At 62.7% G+C, this 19,278-nt stretch overlaps 1 protein-coding gene across 4 annotated transcripts in view; it reads right to left on the bottom strand.

The window, feature by feature from the left end:
- Positions 1–353: 353 nt before the first annotated feature.
- The window catches only part of RNF213 (ring finger protein 213), a 76,464-nt gene continuing 57,539 nt past the window's right edge, over positions 354–19,278 (bottom strand). For all 4 annotated transcript variants that reach the window (XM_070394834.1, XM_070394835.1, XM_070394831.1 and 1 more), the window contains 21 exons: positions 19,146–19,257; positions 18,561–18,774; positions 18,228–18,418; positions 17,282–17,404; positions 16,410–16,520; positions 15,904–16,146; positions 14,732–14,813; positions 13,425–13,459; positions 12,831–12,925; positions 11,493–11,652; positions 10,652–10,832; positions 9,566–9,657; positions 8,770–9,021; positions 7,998–8,130; positions 7,645–7,728; positions 6,304–6,484; positions 5,886–6,165; positions 5,069–5,263; positions 4,440–4,535; positions 4,145–4,317; positions 354–2,225 (listed from right to left, as the gene is read on the bottom strand). In XM_070394834.1, coding sequence (XP_070250935.1) covers positions 2,072–2,225; positions 4,145–4,317; positions 4,440–4,535; positions 5,069–5,263; positions 5,886–6,165; positions 6,304–6,484; positions 7,645–7,728; positions 7,998–8,130; positions 8,770–9,021; positions 9,566–9,657; positions 10,652–10,832; positions 11,493–11,652; positions 12,831–12,925; positions 13,425–13,459; positions 14,732–14,813; positions 15,904–16,146; positions 16,410–16,520; positions 17,282–17,404; positions 18,228–18,418; positions 18,561–18,774; positions 19,146–19,257 — 3,187 coding nt within the window. In that variant the 3' untranslated portion in view covers positions 354–2,071. The remainder of the gene's footprint in view (positions 2,226–4,144; positions 4,318–4,439; positions 4,536–5,068; positions 5,264–5,885; positions 6,166–6,303; positions 6,485–7,644; positions 7,729–7,997; positions 8,131–8,769; positions 9,022–9,565; positions 9,658–10,651; positions 10,833–11,492; positions 11,653–12,830; positions 12,926–13,424; positions 13,460–14,731; positions 14,814–15,903; positions 16,147–16,409; positions 16,521–17,281; positions 17,405–18,227; positions 18,419–18,560; positions 18,775–19,145; positions 19,258–19,278) is intronic.

Raw genomic sequence — 19,278 nt, 5'->3', positions numbered from 1 at the left:
GCCAGACCCCCACCCAGGCCAGGGCCGGAGGGCACCCCGAGGCCCAGGCCAGGGCCGGAGGGCACCCCGAGGCCCAGGCCAGGGCCGGAGGGCACCCCGAGGCCCAGGCCAGGGCCGGAGGGCACCCCGAGGCCCAGGCCAGGGCCGGAGGGCACCCCGAGGCCCAGGCCACTGCCTTGGGAGCGGCGTTCAGCTCTGAGGCTGCGAGGCCCCGCCGTCCTGCCCAGAGGCCTTTACCCTCGTGCTCTGAACCAGGGCACGTTCCCCACGGATGGCAGCTCTACACCACATTCCGCAGCGGGCAGAGCCGGCCCCAGCCAGCGGGCCCGCCCCCCAGAGAAGGACTCTCTGGCTTGATCAAAATGCAAGTTTATTAAACAGGTGTAACGGCTGTAACAAAACTTGCATGTGTGTGTGCTCGGCCAGTGTATTTTGAGGCAAACAAGACAATGCTGGACGATGGCAGTTAAGGCTTTGAAAGCATCGCGTACAAAAATCTTCATAAAACCCCTTCATAAAAGCAGGGAGAACCTTCACTCCGCCCCGCCCCCCCACACCCCCCAAAAGGAAGAAGGGCCTTTGGCCCCGCGTGGAGGAGCCAAAGTGGCGCTGATGGCCACCATGGCGGCGTCACCCCAGCCCTGAGGATCCCGGGAGTTCCTAGTGCAAGGCCAAGGGCCGAGCAAGCCACCCCTTCCCTGATTGACGTGCACCCCAGGGTGCGGATGGCATGGGGGTGCCTTTGCACGGTTGGGAGTGACTGTAGGATTGGAGGGCCGAGTGCAGGCGGCCAGCGCCTCAGGTGAAGGAGGGCGGCTGGGCCACTGCCCGCTCACCCAACACCGCGGAGTGGCCGGGTGGCGCCTGCAGCCCCGGGGGTGGGGCTGAGGGCGATCCCGCTCTGGCTCTCTGTAGCTCTCACCACCACGGGCCCCACTGCAAGTTGGCGAGTCTCTCGCTCGCTTGGAATGTGCACGGAAGGCCTTTCCCTGAGTTGTCTGGCCGTGGCCGTGGGCGCCGGGCCCCCAGGAGTGGGAATTAGTCCAGAGAGGCCCTGGCAGCTCATGTTCAGCTACGGCAGGACGAGGGCAGGGCTGGGACCAGAGTCCCAGGTTCTTTTCTGGAAGCTTCCCTGCCTCGTGTCCTCCCTGAGTCTGTTTGTGCTTCGGCGGAGACCGCTGGGACCTCGAGGTCACATGGGGTTCGGCTGATGGGCGAACGCCGGGCCATGCGCCCCCAGCGGTGCCAGGCTGTGCCCGGACCCACGTCGGCACTGATACCCGTCTGTTCCCAGTTTCAAAAGCCCAGACGCGGAGGAAGCCCGGCCGCCGTCTGGCTCCCTCCTCTGACAGATGAGACCGAGCCCCTGAGAGCGTGGGGCTGAGTCCAGTGCTCCGACCCGGGGTGGGGGTGGGGGTGGGGGTGGGGCTCGGGCCAGGCTGGGCCGGGCCAGGTCCTGTTGGTTTGGCCCCAAGGTCCGTGACGCCAGGACGCCCTGGCACCTTCTGGTCCCGGGAGCCGAGGAGAGGCTGCCGCTCTCAGTGCGGAGCGGGGGAGGGAGAAGGACGCCGCTCTTCCGTGAGAGCAGAGCATGTTACAAGAAATAAAAGGAAAAACTGTAGCCCTGCCCCCTCCGACCACGTGGCCCGAGAAAGAGGGGCTGGAGGCCCGAGGCACACAGTTCCCATCTGTTCTCCTGGACCGTGAGCACCGTGGCCTGTTTGGTGTCCACCTCCCGGGACCCGTGGTCACCGCCTGGAGAGCGCGGAGCACACGCTGGTCCCAAGGCTGCAGTCCCAGCTGGAGGGAGCAGCTCTGTCGGGGGAGCAGCTCTGTGGAGGGAGCAGCTCTGTCGGGGGAGCAGCTCTGTAGGGGGAGCAGCTCTGTGGAGGAGCGGCTCTGTGGGGGGAGCAGCTCTGCAGAGGGAGCAGCTCTGTGGGGGGGAGCAGCTCTGCAGAGGGAGCAGCTCTGTGGGGGGGGAGCAGCTCTGCAGAGGGAGCAGCTCTGTGGAGGAGCGGCTCTGTGGGGGGGAGCAGCTCTGTGGGGGGAGCAGCTCTGCAGAGGAGCGGCTCTATCTTGCCTGTCGCGCCCGCTTCAGCAAGGCCGCCGTTTTCCACGCAGAGACGCAGTGGCAGAGCAGTATCTCCTCCGGGAACTGACCCTCCATCTCGGGGGGAATGTCAACTTCTTTCGTCTCCATGTAACTCACTAGAGTTTCTCTCAGGCTAAAAGACCAAGGGACAGGGCGGCATTTAGAACAGATTCCAGACAACCTCTGACCCCCTCCCGGCCGGCCGCGGTCCCCTCCCTCTACAGTCCCTTCCCGGCCAGCCATGGTCCTTTCCCTCCACGGTCCCCCTCCAGCTGCGGTCTCCCTCCATCCATGGTCCCCCTCTTGGCCATCGGCAGAACCAGTGCTCCTGCAACCAGGAACGTGGGGGTCAGCCATAGGCCACCCTCGGCGAGTGCGTCCGTGGGGACCAGGAGCCCAGCCCGAGGTTCTGGTGCGCCCGCCTCCCACGGGCGTGACGTGACATGCACAAGCACTGTGGGGCCCCCAGGAACGGGCTCCCGTCCCCACAGAGTCCAGGGGAGCAAGGACGTGTTAAGAAACTCGACATGGCCCTGGCCGTGTGGCTCAGTGGATCGGAGCGTCGTCCCAGGCACCAGAAGGTCTTGGGTTCGATCCCTGGTCATGGTGTCTACCCAGGCTGCGGCCTGATCCCCAATTGGGGTGTGCAGAGGCAATCGATGGATGTTTCTCTCTCATCTCCTCTCCCCCCCCTTCCTCTCTCTCTAAAAAAAAAAAAAAAAAAAATCAATAAATATCCTCAGGTGAGAATTTTTTAAAAATCCGAAGATACAGATGTATACAGGTGTATGCCACACCCGTAACGGGAAAATAGCGACCGTGCCGTGGGCAGCGAGGGAACAGGCCGTGACTTCTGTTTAGAAAACCAGCAAAGCTAAATCCCTGCCTCACACCACACACGGCAGTAAACGCCGAGGACTGTCCTGCAGCCTCGGGAGAGGGAGGCCCTGATCGCTCTCTGTGCCCACGGCGGCTCCAAGGAAAACCGTCAGCTTCCCCACCAATTAAACACCAAGATGGGCCTTTGGGACCTGAGGGGTGAAAGGCTCATCCTAATCGTTCACAATTAAGAAGATAAACAGCCCCCGCCCCCACCCCCACCCCCAAGTAATCAAAGGGTATCAGAGGCGACTCAGAGGGAGGCCACAGACCAATAAACAGAGAAGCCCCTCAGTCTCGCGGACGGGACAGGAGTGGGCGTGGCCCCGGGAAGCGAGATATGAGAGGCGGGGGCTGTGAGTGTGTGAGTGTGAGTGTGTGTGTGAGTGTGAGTGTGTGTGTGTGTGTGTGTGAGTGTGTGAGTGTGTATATGTGAGTGTGTGTGAGTATGTGAGTGTGTGAGTGTGAGTGTGTATATGTGAGTGTGTGTGTGTGTGTGAGTGTGTATGTGAGTGTGTGTGTGTGTGAGTGTGAGTGTGTGTATGTGAGTGTGTGTGTGAGTATGTGAGTGTGTGTGTGTGTGTGTGTGAGTGAGTGTGAGTGTGTGAGTGTGTGTGTGTGAGTGTGTGTATGTGAGTGTGTGTGTGAGTATGTGAGTGTGTGTGTATGTGTGTGAGTGTGTGTGAGTGCCCTCACACTGTTCGCGGGGTGGCGTTTTCTATGAGAGTTAGGATGCAGGGCGGGGATGGGCCAAAGGGGGTCAGTGGGGGAGGGGGCATCTGTAATACTTTCAACAATTAAGATAAAGATAAGTTTTCAAAACGGACCCCTCAGTGATGCAGGAGTAAGCGGAACAGCAGCAGCAAAAAGGTGACAGGGACCCCGACTCAGGAAGCCCTCTCGGTGCCGAGAGACCCAGCAGAGCAGGTGGGAGCACCCCCCGCCCCCTGCGGGGGCCACGGGGGCGTAACCATCATCGCGGGCCACGCAGAATTCCCACGTCACCGCATTTCATTAACTCACTCCTAACGGCAGGGCCAGACCAAAGGATTTCGCGGGCCTTCTATGCCTGGGGCGGACGCCCCCCCCGCCCTGGAGACTGACCCCCAGCTGTCCTGGGCGCAGGGAAGCAGGGGAGACAGCACCCGCCGAGGCTGCAGGCGCCAGCCCTACCTCCAGTCGGGATTGAAGTCGGTGTGGGGGGGCTTCAGTTTCAGGAGGATCATTTCGTGGAGCTCCAGGAGGAAGACGTCCAGGGAGCTCTGGTTCAGGAACGTGCGCAGGAGCCTGGTGCCCCCCGGGCTGAGCGCCACGCGGTACTTGGTGCTGATCTCCCTGAAGGGCTCCTGCGGGGAAGGAAGCACAGGGGGGGCCTGGGAAGGAGGGAGGAAGGGGAGGGAGGCCCTGGAGGAGGGAGGAGGGAGGGAGGCCCGGGGAGGGAGCCGCGTGGCCAGGAGACGGGACTTACTTTCCGCAGGCGCAGCAGCTGCTCAGACTTGTGGGCAGAGAGGAGCTGCCAGAGCGCGATGACGTGGCGGAGCCGACACGGGTGCAGGTGCAGGGCCTGGGGAGGAGGGGGCTCAGGACGTGGTGCTGAGATCCTGCCTGAGCGCATCCGGCTCCCTCCGCCACCCCCACCAGCTCCAGCGCCCAGTCCCGCCTCTTCGCTCACCCCCTCTCCCACCCGCTCCCCCCTCACACCCCCTCTCCCACCCGCTCCCCCCCCTCATACCCCCTCGCCCACCCTCTCCCCCCCACACCCCCTCTCCCACCCGCTCCCCCCGCTCACACCCCCCTCTCCCACCCGCTCCCCCACTCACACCCCCTCTCCCACCTGCTCCCTGTGCTCACACCCCCTCTCCCACCCGCTCCCCCACTCACATCCTCTCCCACCCGCTCCCCCCGCTCACACCCCCTCTCCCACCCGCTCCCTGTGCTCACACCCCCTCTCCCACCTGCTCCCCCGCTCACACCCCCCTCCCACCTGCTCGCCCCGCTCACACCCCCTCTCCCACCCGCTCCTCCGCTCACACCGCCTCTCCCACCCGCTCCCCCGCTCACACCCCCTCTCCCACCCGCTCCTCCGCTCACACCCACCTTGACCACCTGCTCGGTCTGGTCGCCCATGCGCAGCTTGTCCTGCAGGTACACGTTCAGGTCCATGTCCGGGTCCTCGCCCGCTGTGCTCAGAAACCCCAGCGTGACTTCCACAAGGGACAGAGCTTCGCAGGCGTCGCTGTAGGACTGCAGCTGCCCGCCCAGGGTGCTGGCGGCCGCGTGGGGGAGGGGGCTCTGGAAATTGAAGCAGCGGGGGTGGGGGTGAGTGGGTGAGACGGCTGACACCAAGGTCGCAGGCGGGAGGAGCGCTGTGACCTGAGCTCCTCAGGGTTGGCTGTTCCCAGACACAGGTGGGGACTCACCGGATCCTCAGAGTCACGTGTGAGGATGTGCACACAGATACACACACACAACACATGTGCATATACTCGACACGCACACACACATGCAGTCAACAAGCACATGCCACACACATACCCAACACGCACATGCCACACACATACCCAACACGCACATGCCACACACATACCCAACACGCACATGCCACACACATACCCAACAAGCACATGCCACACACATACCCAACACGCACATGCCACACACATACTCAACACGCACGTGCCACGTGCATACTCAACACATGCATACGCATATGCACACACATTCCTCACCTGCACACACATGCATACATATTCAATACACACAGGCCACACACAGTTCCCTGGCCTGCCGCATGGGCACACGTGGTTGTGACACCCGGACCACGGCGCGGCCCGCCTGCCCACAGGGAGGAGCGGTGGGCGGGCCCGTGTGAAGGGAGCCCCCGGAGCCGGTCACCGTGGCCGGGCGGGCTCACCTGGGGCACCCGGCTCCTGATGGCGGCGAAGAGGTGCTCGTAGTTCCAGTCGCGCCGGTACACCAGCGTGGGGAGGCCCCGGAGGCTGAGCCGGGGTTTGCCCTGGAGGAAGCGGCCGGTGACCTGGCGCTGGATCCGCTCCAGGTCCAGCTCCTGCAGGCTCTCGCCGCCCTGCGCCACGTGGTACTGGCAGTTGGCGAGGATCAGCGGCAGCAGGTCCCGCTCCACCTCGTAGCTGATGACGTGCAGGTCGGTCACCTCGGAGGCGTCCACGGAGTAGCTGCGGAGAGCACGGCCTCGGGCGGTCAGCACCCGCCAGGACGCCGGCTCCCGGCCGAGCGGAGGACGCGGCACAGGCCTGGGGCCTGCCCGAGGGCCGAGCCCCCTCCCGGGGCCGAGAGGGCGGCCCCGCGCTCACCTGTGCTCCTCCTCCGAGAGCTTCTGCGCCGCGTAGACCATGTCGTTGTGCAGGCCGATGAGGTAGCTGACCAGGGCCGTGGCGCAGAGGCCCAGGCCCTGGCGCCGCGGCAGGATGACCTCGAACTCGGTGTCCAGGTCCAGGTCGGCGCGGCAGTAGTCCGCTGGCAGCTTGATCTCGCCTGAAGGACAGGGCTGTTCTCCGGCAGCCGCCCGGCCGCTTCCCGCAGGCACCCGGCCGCCCCGCGGGCAGCAGCGCGGACGCCCAGCGGCAGAGCTGCCCCCAGACTCTCAGGGCCCCTCCCGTTCTCCAGGCGCTGCCGGCCCCAGGGCCCCCAGCACCCTGGTTCCCACCTGGACGGACCCAGGAGGAGCCAGTGTGGGTTTTATTCTTTTTACTAGAGGCCCGGGGCCCGGCCCTCAGCATGGCCTGCGGGGATCGAGCCGAAACTGGCAGCCACCGCCATGGGCTTGCGCCGTCACTCCTGATCAGGAGAGGCTCGCAAGGCGGCAGCGGCCTCACCAGCTGTGAGCCCTGCATCTGGCGCCCATTGGGCAGCTGAGCGACGCTCCCACTGTGGGAGTGCCTGACGACCAGGGGACAGCTCCTGCACTGAGCGTCTGCCCCCTGGTGGTAAGTGTGCATCATAGCGACCAGTCGTTCGGTCATTTAGGCTTTTATATATAGAGATTTTACTTTTTAAAATATATTTTTATTGACTTCAGAGAGGAAGGGAGAGGGGGAGAGAGAAACATCAATGATGAGAGAGAATCGTTGATGGGCTGCCTCCTGCATGCCCCCTACTAGGGATTGAGCCCACAACCCAGGCATGTGCCCTTGACGGGAATCAAACCTGGGACCCTTCAGTCCACAGGCCGATGCTCTGTCCACTGAGCTACACCAGGTAGGGCTATTATATTTTTTATTGATTTCAGAGAGGAAGGAAGAGGGGGAGAAAGAAACATCAATGCTGAGAGGGAATCATCGATCTGCTGCTTCCTGCACGCCCCACACTGGGGATCAAGCCCATACCTGGGCCTGTGCCCTGACCAGGGATCAAACCATGACCTCCTGGTTCATAGGTAGATGCTCAACCACGAAGCCACACCGGCCGGCCTGAGGGCGGATCTTCACGGCCGTGTACTTCCACTGTCCCAGACCCCTCCACCCACAGGGGCAGGCGGCACAGTGCTGCCCGGTGAGGGGGCTGGAGGCAGGGCTGCGAGGACGGGGGACGGGCTCGCGGGGATGGGGGGACGGGGCCGCGGGGATGGGGGGATGGGGCCGCGAGGACGGGGGACGGGGCCTCCTGTGCCTGCCACATGGAAGGCGCGCACTCACCCTGGGTCTCCAGCGACCTCCTCAGCTTATTCCACGTGGACAGGAACAGCGTGACCCGCTTGCAGAGCAGCTGCTTCAGGCCTCCTGCCGAACACGCCATGTAGGTCAGACTTGCCAGGCCGCCCCCCCTCCCCCCGGCCCAAACCAGCCCCAGCGCCATGGGAGCGCCCTGGCCGAGTACCGGGAGCTGAGCGAGGCGGCCACCAAGCCTCCACCGTGTCCGGGTTCACGGCAGCCCCGTCCTGTGAACAGTGCCCAGCGGCCCCGAGGGCCTGCCCTCCCCTGCCTCTAGCTGGAGTGACCCTTGAGCCACCAAACAGGCGTCCTGACCTCCTGTGACGGCCGAGTCCTACCTGAGCCGTGGCTGTCAATGAAGCCGCGGATGGACTGGAACTCAGCTTCCGGAACATTCTGGAACCGTTTCACCAGATCTCTCTGCAGAGCCAGGATCTCAGGCAAGAACTTCACGAGTCTCAGCTCTGCCTCCTGGGGAGGGAAGGCCATCCGTCCATCTGTCAATCTCTCACCTGCCAGGAAAGTGCCACGGGGGGCGGGCTGCGGGGGCGGGGCCACAGGGGGGTCAGGGGGGGCTGGCTCAGGGCCGTGTTGGTATTTCCTTCTGGCCAACGTGGCTTTGGTTGTTGTTAATCTCACTGGAGGACATTGTTCCATTGATTTTTATTTTTACTTTTAATTCTTAAATATATTTTTATTGATTTCAAAAAGGAAGAAAGAGGGAGAGAAAGAAACATTAATGATGGGAGAGAATCACTGATGGGCTGCCTCCTGCACGCCCCACACTGGGGATCGAACTCAAAACCCACCATGTGCCCTGACCGGGAATCGAACCCGTGACCTGGTTCATAGATTGTCGTTCAATCCCTGAGCCCGCCGGCCGGGCTCCATTGGTTTTTAGAGAGCGAGGAAGGCAGGGGGAGAGGGAGGGGGAGAAAATAAGCCGCTCGATGTGAGAGACAATTGTTTCGAAGTCCCCCCCGCCCCGCCGCACCCCGAGCTGCAGACAGTGGGGGGGATCCTCCCGGGAGTAGGTGCCCACGGCCCCGCAGGGAAGAGCAGGCTGCTCCGGGCAGGCCGGGGCGAGGGCCGGGCTCCCGCCGGGCGCACCTTCTGCAGGAACCTCCAGAGCACAGGCAGGCTCTCCCGGCCGTTCTTCTGCTCCACCACGTGCCGCAGGTGCTCCACGGTGACCCGGGCGCGGCAGCTCCACACCCGCGAGCAGTGCAGCGCGCTGGCCCGGGGCAGGTGGCGCAGGAAGGCGGCCGGGTCCCCCAGCACGATCCTGGCCACCGGGTCGGAGCTGATGCGCTCGTCCCGGCTGATGCGATCGTTCACCTCCAGGAGGGTTTTGTCCAGACACTGGGGGCGCACGACAGGGTGGGTGTGAGGGCCACGCGGGCGCTGGGGCGCCTGGGGCCGGGCCTGGACAACCAGGGCGTCTGGACTGCTCACTTCACTTGTTTGTTTGGGAATCCTCACCCGAGGGTATGTTTTCCCATTGAGAGTGGGAGGGAGGGGGAGAGGGAGGGAAACATCGATGTGAGAGAGACATCGATTGGTTGCCTCCTGCGGAGCTCCAACCAGGGCCCAGGATCCCAGGATCACGCCTGCAACTGAGGTCCGTGCCCTTGACCGGAATGGAACCTGGGACCCTTCAGTCCAGGGGCTGATGCTCTATCCACTGAGCAACACCGGCCGGGCCGGCCGCTCATTTTACACGTCACCAAAGAGCCCTGCTGCTTTCACACTAACTGTAGGTCATGGCGCCCAATGGCGTGAGGCTCAGGCCCGCATCACCTCCCGCCCTGCTGCTAAGGCGCATGGGCCGAGCCCCAGCGGCTGCCAGGATGACTGCCCCCCCGCCCCCCCCCCCCCCCCCCCCCCCCGCGCTGCCCCCACTCGCCTCCAGGTCGGGCAGCAGGAGGGCCTGCAGGAGCTTCTCCCAGGAGTTTCTCTTCTGCTTGGTTGACAAGACGGCATCGAAGCTGAAAGACCCTACGAGACACGCGTGTGGGTCCCCAGGCACCAGGCACAGCCGCCCCCACAGTGAGCACTGGTCAGCGTCCAACCGAAACGTCGTCCCCTTTTTAGGGAAAGGGAGTGGGTATCTTCCAAATCAACCTGAGGATTTAAAAATGGCTCCTGCCGCCGGCTCAGGAGGTCACAGGTCGATTCCCCGTCAGGGCACAGGCCCAGGTTGCGGGCTCGGTCCCCAGTGCGGGGCGTGCAGGAGGCAGCCGATCCATGATTCTGATCACTGATGTTTCCATCTCTCCCTCCCTCTCCCTGCCTCTCTGACATCAATAAAAGTATATTTTATTTTATTTTATCTTATTTTAATTTTTTTTACAAGTTCGACCGTCTTCTCAGCGCTCCGCCAGGGCCGTGGGCCGACCCCGGCGGGGCCGATCCGAGGGCCTCACTAAACCATCCAATCGGTAGTAGCGACGGGCGGTGTGTACAAAGGGCAGGGACTTAATCAACGCAAGCTTATGACCCGCCCTTACTGGGAATTCCTCGTTCATGGGGAATAATTGCAATCCCCGATCCCCATCACGAATGGGGTTCAACGGGTTACCCGTGCCTGCCGGCGTAGGGTAGGCACACGCTGAGCCAGTCAGTGTAGCGCGTGCAGCCCCGGACATCTCAGGGCATCACAGACCTGTTACTGCTCAAGCTCGGGTGGCTGAACGCCACTTGTCCCTCTAAGAAGTTGGCAATAAAAGTATATTTTAAAAATGTCTCCTGCTGCCCTGCTCCCACGTTCCCTGTGAAGATGCTCCAACCGCCGACACTGGAGACGGCAAAGCCGCCCGCACCGTCTGCGCACCCAGCGGGGAGCTTGGAGGGGACAGACGGGCAGGCACACCGTCCCGTCTGCCGGCCGGGGCGCCGCACCCATTGCCAACCGTCTGTCCCCCGGGCCCCATGCTCTGTAGCTGTGCCCGGAACCCCCACCCCCAACCCCACGGGCGCCCTCGCCCCTTACTCTGGTCGGAGAGGGGGTGCTGCTCCCGGAGCAGGACGCACAGCACCAGGTGCACCACCTGGGCCGTGTCGTCCGCGCTCTTGCCCAGCGTCCGCATCAGCTGCTGCAAGTCCCGCTGGATGTGCTGCTGCAGGAAGGCGCCTGGGTCCCTCACCGCGGGCTTGATGATGCCGGTCAGCGCCTGGGCGGGTGGGGACAGTGCCTGCGTCAGATGGGCCCAGCCACGTGGGGACTCTCACAGCGGAGGCAGAGGCGGAGCGGAGGAGCCCACAGGGGCCTCGGGATCTCGGGAGGGAAACGGCTCTCTGCTCTCGTGGTTCAGGAACCCAGAGGGAAGGCTGCTCTGCCCGAGCCATGGCCCTGACACGGGAAGACCGCTGAGTGCGGCAGCCTCTCCAGGGCCGGGTGTGGACGGAGTCGGGCATTGAAAATGGACTTGACAGCCCTGCCGGCGTGGCTCAGTGGTTGAGCGTCGACCTATGAACCAGGAGGTCAGGGTTTGATTCCCTGTCAGGGCATGTACCCGGGTTGCGGGCTGGATCCCCATGAGGGGAGGGGGGGGCATGCAGGAGGCAGCCACTCTAGGATTCTCTCTTATCAGTGATGTCTCTCTCTCTCCCTGAAACCAATAAAATATAAAAAACTAAAATGGACTTGATAAAGGCGGTGGGCACTCCTCCATCCCACCCGGTGCTGCGTGAGGGGGGGTGGGGGGGTAACCTTCGTGTTACCTGGGGGCCTCGGTGGGAAGACGAATCTGAAACCCACAGGAGGGGGGCCCTGGGAGACAGCCCGGCGCCCACGCCCAGCGGCAGGACACAGCTGGCAGCCCTGTGCGTACCTGGGGGCTGAGGGCCGCTCCCCAAAGCATCGCCAGGTGAGTGAGGAGCCGGGCGAGAAGGAAGGCCGCGGGGGACAGGTCTCGGTCAGAGGCCACGGCCTCGTCCCCGGGGGGCGGGCTTCCCAGCACGTGGCCCGTCTGCGTTCTGTCCGCCTCGTTTCTGGAAAGAGCAGGAGAGGCCAGGTGAGAGCGAAGGTCATCTCTTTCCAGATGGGGGCCCACCCAGGTCCTGGGGGCCCGAAGGCCAGGCTCCCGTTTGGGGGGAAAATAACATTAAAAGCACTTTTTCTTCAGAGCCCTGGCGATCTTCCCAAGAGTCTTTTTTTCTTTTTTGTTTAAATATATTTGTATTGATTTCAGAGCGGAAAGGAGAGGGAGAGAGAGAAAAGCAATGAGAGAGAATCATTGATCGGCTGCCTCCTGCACGCCCCCCACTGGGGATCGAGCCACGTCGGCCGGGCCAGAGCCTTTTTCTTTCTAGAACCACCCTCCTGGCTGAGCCGGGACCCACAGCTTCTCTGGGAAAAGTGGCTGGAGGAAGCGGCATTCGGTGCTGTCCCCCGGGCCACGGGGCAGGCCGGCCGGCCGGACCTGCTTCTCCTGCTGCAATCCGGGGGACAGAAGGCTCAGGACAGCCAGCTTCTGGGGCAGCCGACATCGACCCGGGACACGGGCACAGTGGCCTCCTTTTCCCAAATCAACGACTGGGACCAGGGTCAGGCGAAGGAGCCCCGGCCACGCCCAGGGGGCAGGTGCGGCCTGAGGGACATGTCCAGTGGCCAAAATACAGCTGCCCCCACAAATGTACACACACTTTACCAGCAGAAGCTTGGGTGGTGTTTCTTTCCTTTCAGATTTGACCCACTGAAATGAACAATTACTCAAAGTGGGCGTTGACCTATGACCCAGGAGGTCAGGGTTCCATTCCTGCTCAGGGCACATGCCCAGGTTGTGGGCTGGATCTCCACTAGAGGGCGTGCAGCAGGCAGCCGATGCATGACTCTCTCATCACTGATGTTTCTCTCTCTCTCCTTCTCCCTTCCTCTCTAAAGTCAATAAAAGTATATTTAAAAAATTATTCAAAGTGTGTACGCATTTTTGAGGGACATAAAATAGTACTTATTCCTGTGAATGCCCATTGTTGGTTCTAGGACATTCTGATGGTTTGTGGCCAATGGCAGCTCTGGCACATCCACGTGGTACGACCACAGGACCGTGGCCCGACGCCCAGGTGGGCACTGAACCACATTTCACGTTCAGTGCCAGCTTATCGGGTGGGAGAGAAACAGCCCTCGGCCGGGGGAGGGGTGAGCAGGAGAAGGGAACAGCCTTACGCACTGGACGACCGTGAATCCTCGGCTGGGCTTGTGGTCCTGCCCTCCTACGGGCACGCCGCAGTCGACGCAGACGCTCTGCTGCATGGGCAGGCCGCACTGGGGAGAGGGGGCGTCAGCTCAGGGAGCGGTGCCACGGGAGGGGGCCGTGCGGACGGGGCGACTCAGCACCGGGGGCTGAGAGCTACGCGTCTCTCTCTCCTCCTCCCGGCCCCCTTTCTGCCAGTCCCATGTCCCTGAGCCCACGCTGCAGGCCACGGAGGTGGCTGGTGGTAGTTCCTAACCACGGCCATGCTGTCGCCCAGGGACCGTGGCATCTCTGGGCGATGCACCGAGGAGACGGGGTGCTCCTGGCAGCTGGAGCCGGGGCCAGGGATGCTGCCCAGGACAGGCCCCCCATAAAGACGTGTGCAAGGTGCCAAGCTGGAGCCCAGCTGGACACCCTCAGCTCCGTGCGGATGTTTGTGAGTGGCTGGGACAGCCCTCAGAGGCGCCTGTTCCCCTGGGAGGTCAAGAGCCCCCTGCTCCTCCATGTCCCCAGACCCAAAGGAACATGCCTTTTGAGCCCCCCAAACCCTGTCCCAACACCCAGACTCACCTCCCCGACAGCGCACAGGTGGCCTCTGGGACAGGCTGTGGGAAGAAGAGGAGGGTCCATGTTGGCAGGCGAGGTTTCCCCAATGACCCGCGTGGTGCACAGGGAGGGCTAACCGTCCTCCCGGCCTGACCCCCGCAGGAGGGCGGGCATGTGGGCCGCGTGTGGAAGCTGCTCGGAGCGGAATTCTCCGGAGCAGGAGACGCCGACTCCACGCCGAGCCAGGGCCACTCGGGAGGCAGGTGGCCGGCGCTTTCCACGCGGCTGATCTCTCTGAACCCGTTCTCTGCCCTGAGCATGCTTTCTACCAGCTTGGGAACTAGTTTAAAGGCATTGGTCACTCAGCCCAGTGGTTGAGCGTCGACCTATGAACCTGGAGGTCACAGTTTGATTCCCGGTCAGGGCATAGGCCTGGGTTGCGGGCTCCATCCCCAGTGTGGGGTGTGCAGGAGGCGGCCAATAAATGATTCTCTCTCATCACTGATGTTTCTATCAATAAACATAGATTTTTAAAAAATAAATAAAAGGTGTAGAGAGCGCCTGGGAAAGGCCCCTGAGCTGATTGTCGTCTGAATCCAGTAGCGCCTGGCAGAGCCGTGCCCTGGAAACATACCTTGCCAGAGGCAGGTGTGTTGTCAGTCTGACCTTTAGCTCAGGCGCCAGGGGTGGTTCATTAAGTTCAGCCAGGCGCCAGGAATGGACGCAATTATCCAGGCCCAGCCAGGAGTGATGATTACAAAGAAGCCTCAAGAATGAAGAATTACAGCTTGATCTTTAACTATGATTTCACATAATTTCCTTTGTCTTAAACTCTAGTAACACTTCCTGGAATCATGCTGTATAAAATGATCATGCTGTGCCAGCTCTGGGTCCCTGTCTCTCCATCAGAGGACAGCTGTCCCACCCGGCCCCAGCTTTTCCCTCTGTCTCTGTGTCGGTCTCTTTCTTTCATTTTCTCAATCTCCAGCCGCCCCTACTCAGGACTCCTGTCTGCTCTCTAGCTGCGCTGGACGCGGTAAAAGAGGAATACTTACGAAAGGGTTATTTACTCAGGGCCCCACAGACTTTACGTAAAGTCACGGGCTATACTGTCCTGTCTCCGTTTCATTTTCCTAAAAGTACTGTCTGAGGGCCCGATGCAGGGCTGTGTTGTGGCTGAGCCTCGGGCGCGGCTCCAGCCCCCTGCTCCCAGGCGGCACCATCTGGGGGCACCGACCCCGTGGGCCCCTGCTCAGCCAGCGAGCGGCTCACGTGCCACCAGGAAGCTCGTCCGAGCGCAGAGGGTGGGACATTCAGACACCGACACGTACTGTACCAGCGGACGCCTTCCAGCCCCTGCCAGCCCCGGGCCTGTGCCAGCATGTCCTCCGGCATCGTCGGGAGGAACGCCCTCTAGAACACGAAGAAGCAGAGCCGGCTTCAGACGCAGGCAGGAGGCCCGGCTTCCCCTCTCTTGGGCCCCAGGCACTGTCTGTGCAGAAATATAACAGCTCTCGCCCTGGCCAGTTTTGCTCAGTGGGTAGAGCGTCGGCCTATGGACTGAAGGGTCCTGGGTTTGATTCCTCCTCAGGGCACATGCCTCGAACCCCAGTAGGGGGTGTACAGGAGGCAGCTGATCAATGATTCTCTCTCATCATTGATGTTTCTTTTTTTAAATAAAGTTTTATTTATTTATTATTATTACTTTTAAATCCTCACCCAAGGATATTTTTCCATTGATTTTTAGAGAGAGTGGAAGAGAGAGGGAAAGACAGAGAGAAACATCAATGTGAAAAAAACACATTGATTGGTACCCTCCTGCACGTGCCCCAACCAGGGCCCAGGCCAGGGAGAGCCTGCAACTGAGGTACGTGCCCTTGACTGGACGTGAACCCGGGACCCTTCAGTCTACAGGCCAACTCTCTATCCACTGGGCCACACGGGCCAGGGCAGCGGTCGCCAACTGTTCAGACCTCATGGACAAACGGTTGGCAACCGCTGGGCTACGGCATCATGGGTGTTTCTCTCCCTCTCCCTTCCTCTCTGAAAGCAATAAAAATATATTAAAGCCGTGGCTGGTGTTGCTCAGTGGATAGAGCGTCGGCCTGCAGACTGAAAGGACCTGGGTTTGATTCCAGTCAAGGGCACATGCCTGGGCTGTGGGCTTGATCCCCAGTAGGAGGGTGCCGGAGGCAGCCAATCAATGATTCTCTCTCATCTTTGATGTTTCTATCTCTCTCTCCCTGTTCCTCTCTGCAATCAATAAAAATATATTTACAAATATATATAAATGTTAAAGAGAAAAAGAGAAACATAACAGCTCTCCATGGCAACAGAGGGCGAGGCCTGATTCTCCCCACATGTGGGCGCAGGGATGGGGCGAGACGCAGGCCGGCGGGGACCAAGGACACAGATGGGCTCAGCGGTCCCTGCACAGACAGCGTGCGTGGGGGTCTGCGTGGCAGCCCCGTGGACCCAGCCACGCGGCCGGGGGCAGTCTTACCGCCATGGTGGCCGGAGAGAAGGCCAAGTTCCTCAGGGGCTCCAAGACCCTGTGCTGCCCGCAGAGGAGGGTGACGGCGGCGTGGACGGCCAGCTCGGTCACCGTGCCCGCCAGGCCGCCGTCTCTGGGCCCCGCGGTCCTCAGCAGCGGCAGAGCGTTGGTCACTAGGTCTGTGGCGAACTCTCTCACGTCCGGGGACAGGGTCTGGCTTTCTTTGATGAACTTGCACAGGGCGTCGCGTTGCTGACGGGAGAACGGGGTTCACCGCTAAAACACGAGGAGGAGCAGGCCGTGTGCCCACAGGGTCACTCTGCAGACATGCGCCATGTTCACAGCAGACGCCTACCGGCCATCCCGGGACAGAGGGCTCAGTCCCGGCGTTGGGGGGGAGAAGGGGGGTGCTGTCCACTGCGCCGCCCGACCAGGGCTGTGTCTGTGACGCTGACTCTGTTCAGGGGTCCCCTCCGAACCCTGGGACCACGCCCCGCCCCGAAGCTGGCACTCACCTCCGGCTTGGGGTGCAGGTGGGCGCTGCGGGACCGGTACAGCACGGCCACCTCGCGGAAGAGCGCCAGCAGCAGGTACGCGGCCCGGTGAGTCTGGGAGCCCCTGCAGGCCTGGGGCGAGGACGGCAGGGAGGTTGGGCAGCGTGGTCAGCCCACCCCCGGGCCCCCGCCCATGAGGGGCAGGGAGACTCCCCCAGACCCTGCAGCCTGCACCCGAGGGGTCACCTCAGGGCGACAGCACCCAGGCCGAGAGCTCCGTCAGCCGCTAAGCTCCCTGCGCATGTACCAGAGGCCTCGTGACGGAGCCATGGCCATCGTCCCCCTTCTCCCGACGTCATGGTCCCCAAAACTCGCCCTGAGCCTAGGAAGGGCCGCCTCTTTCCCTGCACGATGCCGGGGTGCACGGGGCCCACAAAGGAAGCCCAGAACACCTTAAAGACCAGATTCCAGGCCGGCCGGCGCGGCTCAGTGGTTGAGCGTCAACCTATGAACCAGGAGGTCACGGTTTGATTCCCGGTCAGGGCACAGGCCCGGGTTGTGGGTTCCATCCCCAGTGTGGGGTGTGCAGGAGGCAGCCCATCAACGATTCTCTCTCATTATTAATGTTTCTATCTCTCTCTCCCTCTCCCTTCCTCTCTGAAATCAATAAACACATATTAAAATTAAAAAAATATATACAAAGACGAGATTCCAAAAACCCGGCATGGCTCTTACCATAAGCAGGGAGGGCCACGGGCGCCCACAGTCAGCACCCGCAGGACCGACTCCTCGCAGATGCCGGCGCCATCCCCCGGTCCCCCCCCACCTCCCCCCCTCCCACACACACCCTCCCCTGCCTCGTCCCACGTGACCCAGGACAGGACGCGTCCTACCTCCAGGGCGGCCACGATGGCCGGGGGCTTGCACTCCAGGACGGCCTTGCCCACCGCGTCGCGGACGGCCTTGTACTCCAGCCCGTGCACCAGGTAGCGGTCCATCTGGCCCGGAAGGTCCTCCTGCAACCCCCGGAGCACAGGGTTCGCCGTGGTGAGGGCAGAGGGGGTGGGGGGGGCGGGGAGGTTTAGCAGAGAACCGTGTGTGTAGGTACGAAAGCAGGTCATCATTGCAGGCTCAGGGGCGCAGACCTGGGGTTCCGGGTTGGCGCCAGGCACGCAGTGCAGGGCTGGGTGCACAGAGGCAGGGGGTGCGGGGGGCCTGGGTGTACGGAGGGGGGTGTGGGGGGAAGAAGCGACGCCCACCCCGCAGCGCTGCCTGCCCCACTCACAGCAGCACCAGAGAGGGGACGTCCCGTCAGCCTGGGCTCCAGGTGACAGTAAGAACAGCCAGGGTGCTAGTGCCACTTTTCTAACCAGGGACAGCGAGAGCGTGTCCATTTCTACCCACGGGGGTCGGACCACGGAGAGGCCCCGAGGCCCACGTGGCTTCTGGGCTCTGACCGAGGGCAGAGAGGCCTCGCCCCACGAGCACAGGAACGTCGATGCCCAGGAGGCAGTGCCACGGAGCCTTCTCCGCTCTCCCCGGGCGCTCCGCCCGTACCCCCACCTGAGGACATGTCCCCGCTGATTTTCAGAGAGAGTGAGAGGAGGGAGGAGGGGGAGAGAGAGAAACGTCCATGTGCCTAAAGCAGCTTGGCGGGAGGGTGGCGAGCAGCCCGCGTGCGCATGTCCTTTTCTCTCCTTCGGCTGCTGAAGGTCACGGCCCGCGGAGGGCGTCCCTGGAGCACAGAGACCCTGGCCCGGCAGACGCAGGCCTTTCCCGGAGGGTGGGGGGCGGCGGGCGGGACAGGTGCCCGCAGGTGTGGCCCCACCCGCTCCTCACCTGCTGCACCAGGACCTCCTGGGGGAACACCCACTGGGCGGGGTGGCCGGGCCGCAGGAAGCTCTGCACGAACTCCATGCCCCGGCGGCTCGCCAGCCTGCGCACCAGGTACACGCGGTGCCAGTCGTTCCCGCTCTGCGTGCAGAAGCGCTCCACCTGCCGCAGGAAGCGCCGCCGCTCCTCGGCCGGCTCTGCGGGTCACGGGGAGCGCGGTCGGCGCCGGGCTGAGGGCATCGCGGCCCGTCCTCAGCCCGGGCAGACCCCCGAGGGCCTGGGCCCCGGCTTCCTAGTCCTGGGGTTTCTGAGCCGCGGGGAGCAAGGACGGGGACTTACCTGAGCCTCCCTGCAGCTCGGAGAGGACCTCGCAGGCCCGGTCCAGGCAGAGGCGGATCTGGGCCGTCTCCTGCAGGCGCTCCACCGAGGCCTCCGGGGCGGGGTCCCCGCGGTGCCCCCTGAGCAGACACGCCCCGAGGAACTGGCCCTCCTCCCGGAGGCACGTGGCCTCGTCCCGGGCGGGGAGCGCGCTGTTCCTCTCGTGGATCGAATCCTAGGGCGGACGGGAAGGACAGCGTTCTTGTCGTTTCCTTCATTGTAATGGCCACTCGAGAGTACGTTTCCCACCGATTTCCAGAGGGTGAAAGGGAGGGAGGAGGGGCACAGCGAGGGGGAGAGAAACATCGATGTGAGAGACATCGATGGGTTGCCTCCTGTGCACGCCCCGACCAGGGCTGGGGATCGAAGCTGCACCCAGGCCCATGCCCTTGACCAGAATCAAACCATGACCCTTGGGTGCCCGGGCTCCAACCACTGAGCACACCGGCCAGGGCTCGGAACCCGTGTGCTCATTTCACCGACGGGAAGTGGTATTCGGAGGTTTTTGGAAGCTGGGTCCCGGCACGAGGCGCGGCCGCGGCTCACCTCCAGGCAGCTGCTGAACAGCACGTACAGCTCCGTCCTGTCCTGGGCCAGGAACGGCTTCCGCTCCAGCAGTGACAGGTAGTCCTGGATGTAGTCCTTCACCTCAGGGAAGCTGCGGAGAGAGCGCCCCGCT

The sequence above is a fragment of the Myotis yumanensis genome, unplaced genomic scaffold (assembly GCF_028538775.1).
Source record: "Myotis yumanensis isolate MYYU_CA2020_CCGP unplaced genomic scaffold, mMyoYum1.0.hap1 SCAF_16, whole genome shotgun sequence".
In the NCBI taxonomy this organism is placed as follows: domain Eukaryota; kingdom Metazoa; phylum Chordata; class Mammalia; order Chiroptera; family Vespertilionidae; genus Myotis; species Myotis yumanensis.
The sequence above is the reverse complement of the archived record's forward strand: the minus strand, read 5'-3'. Positions and strand labels throughout refer to the sequence as shown.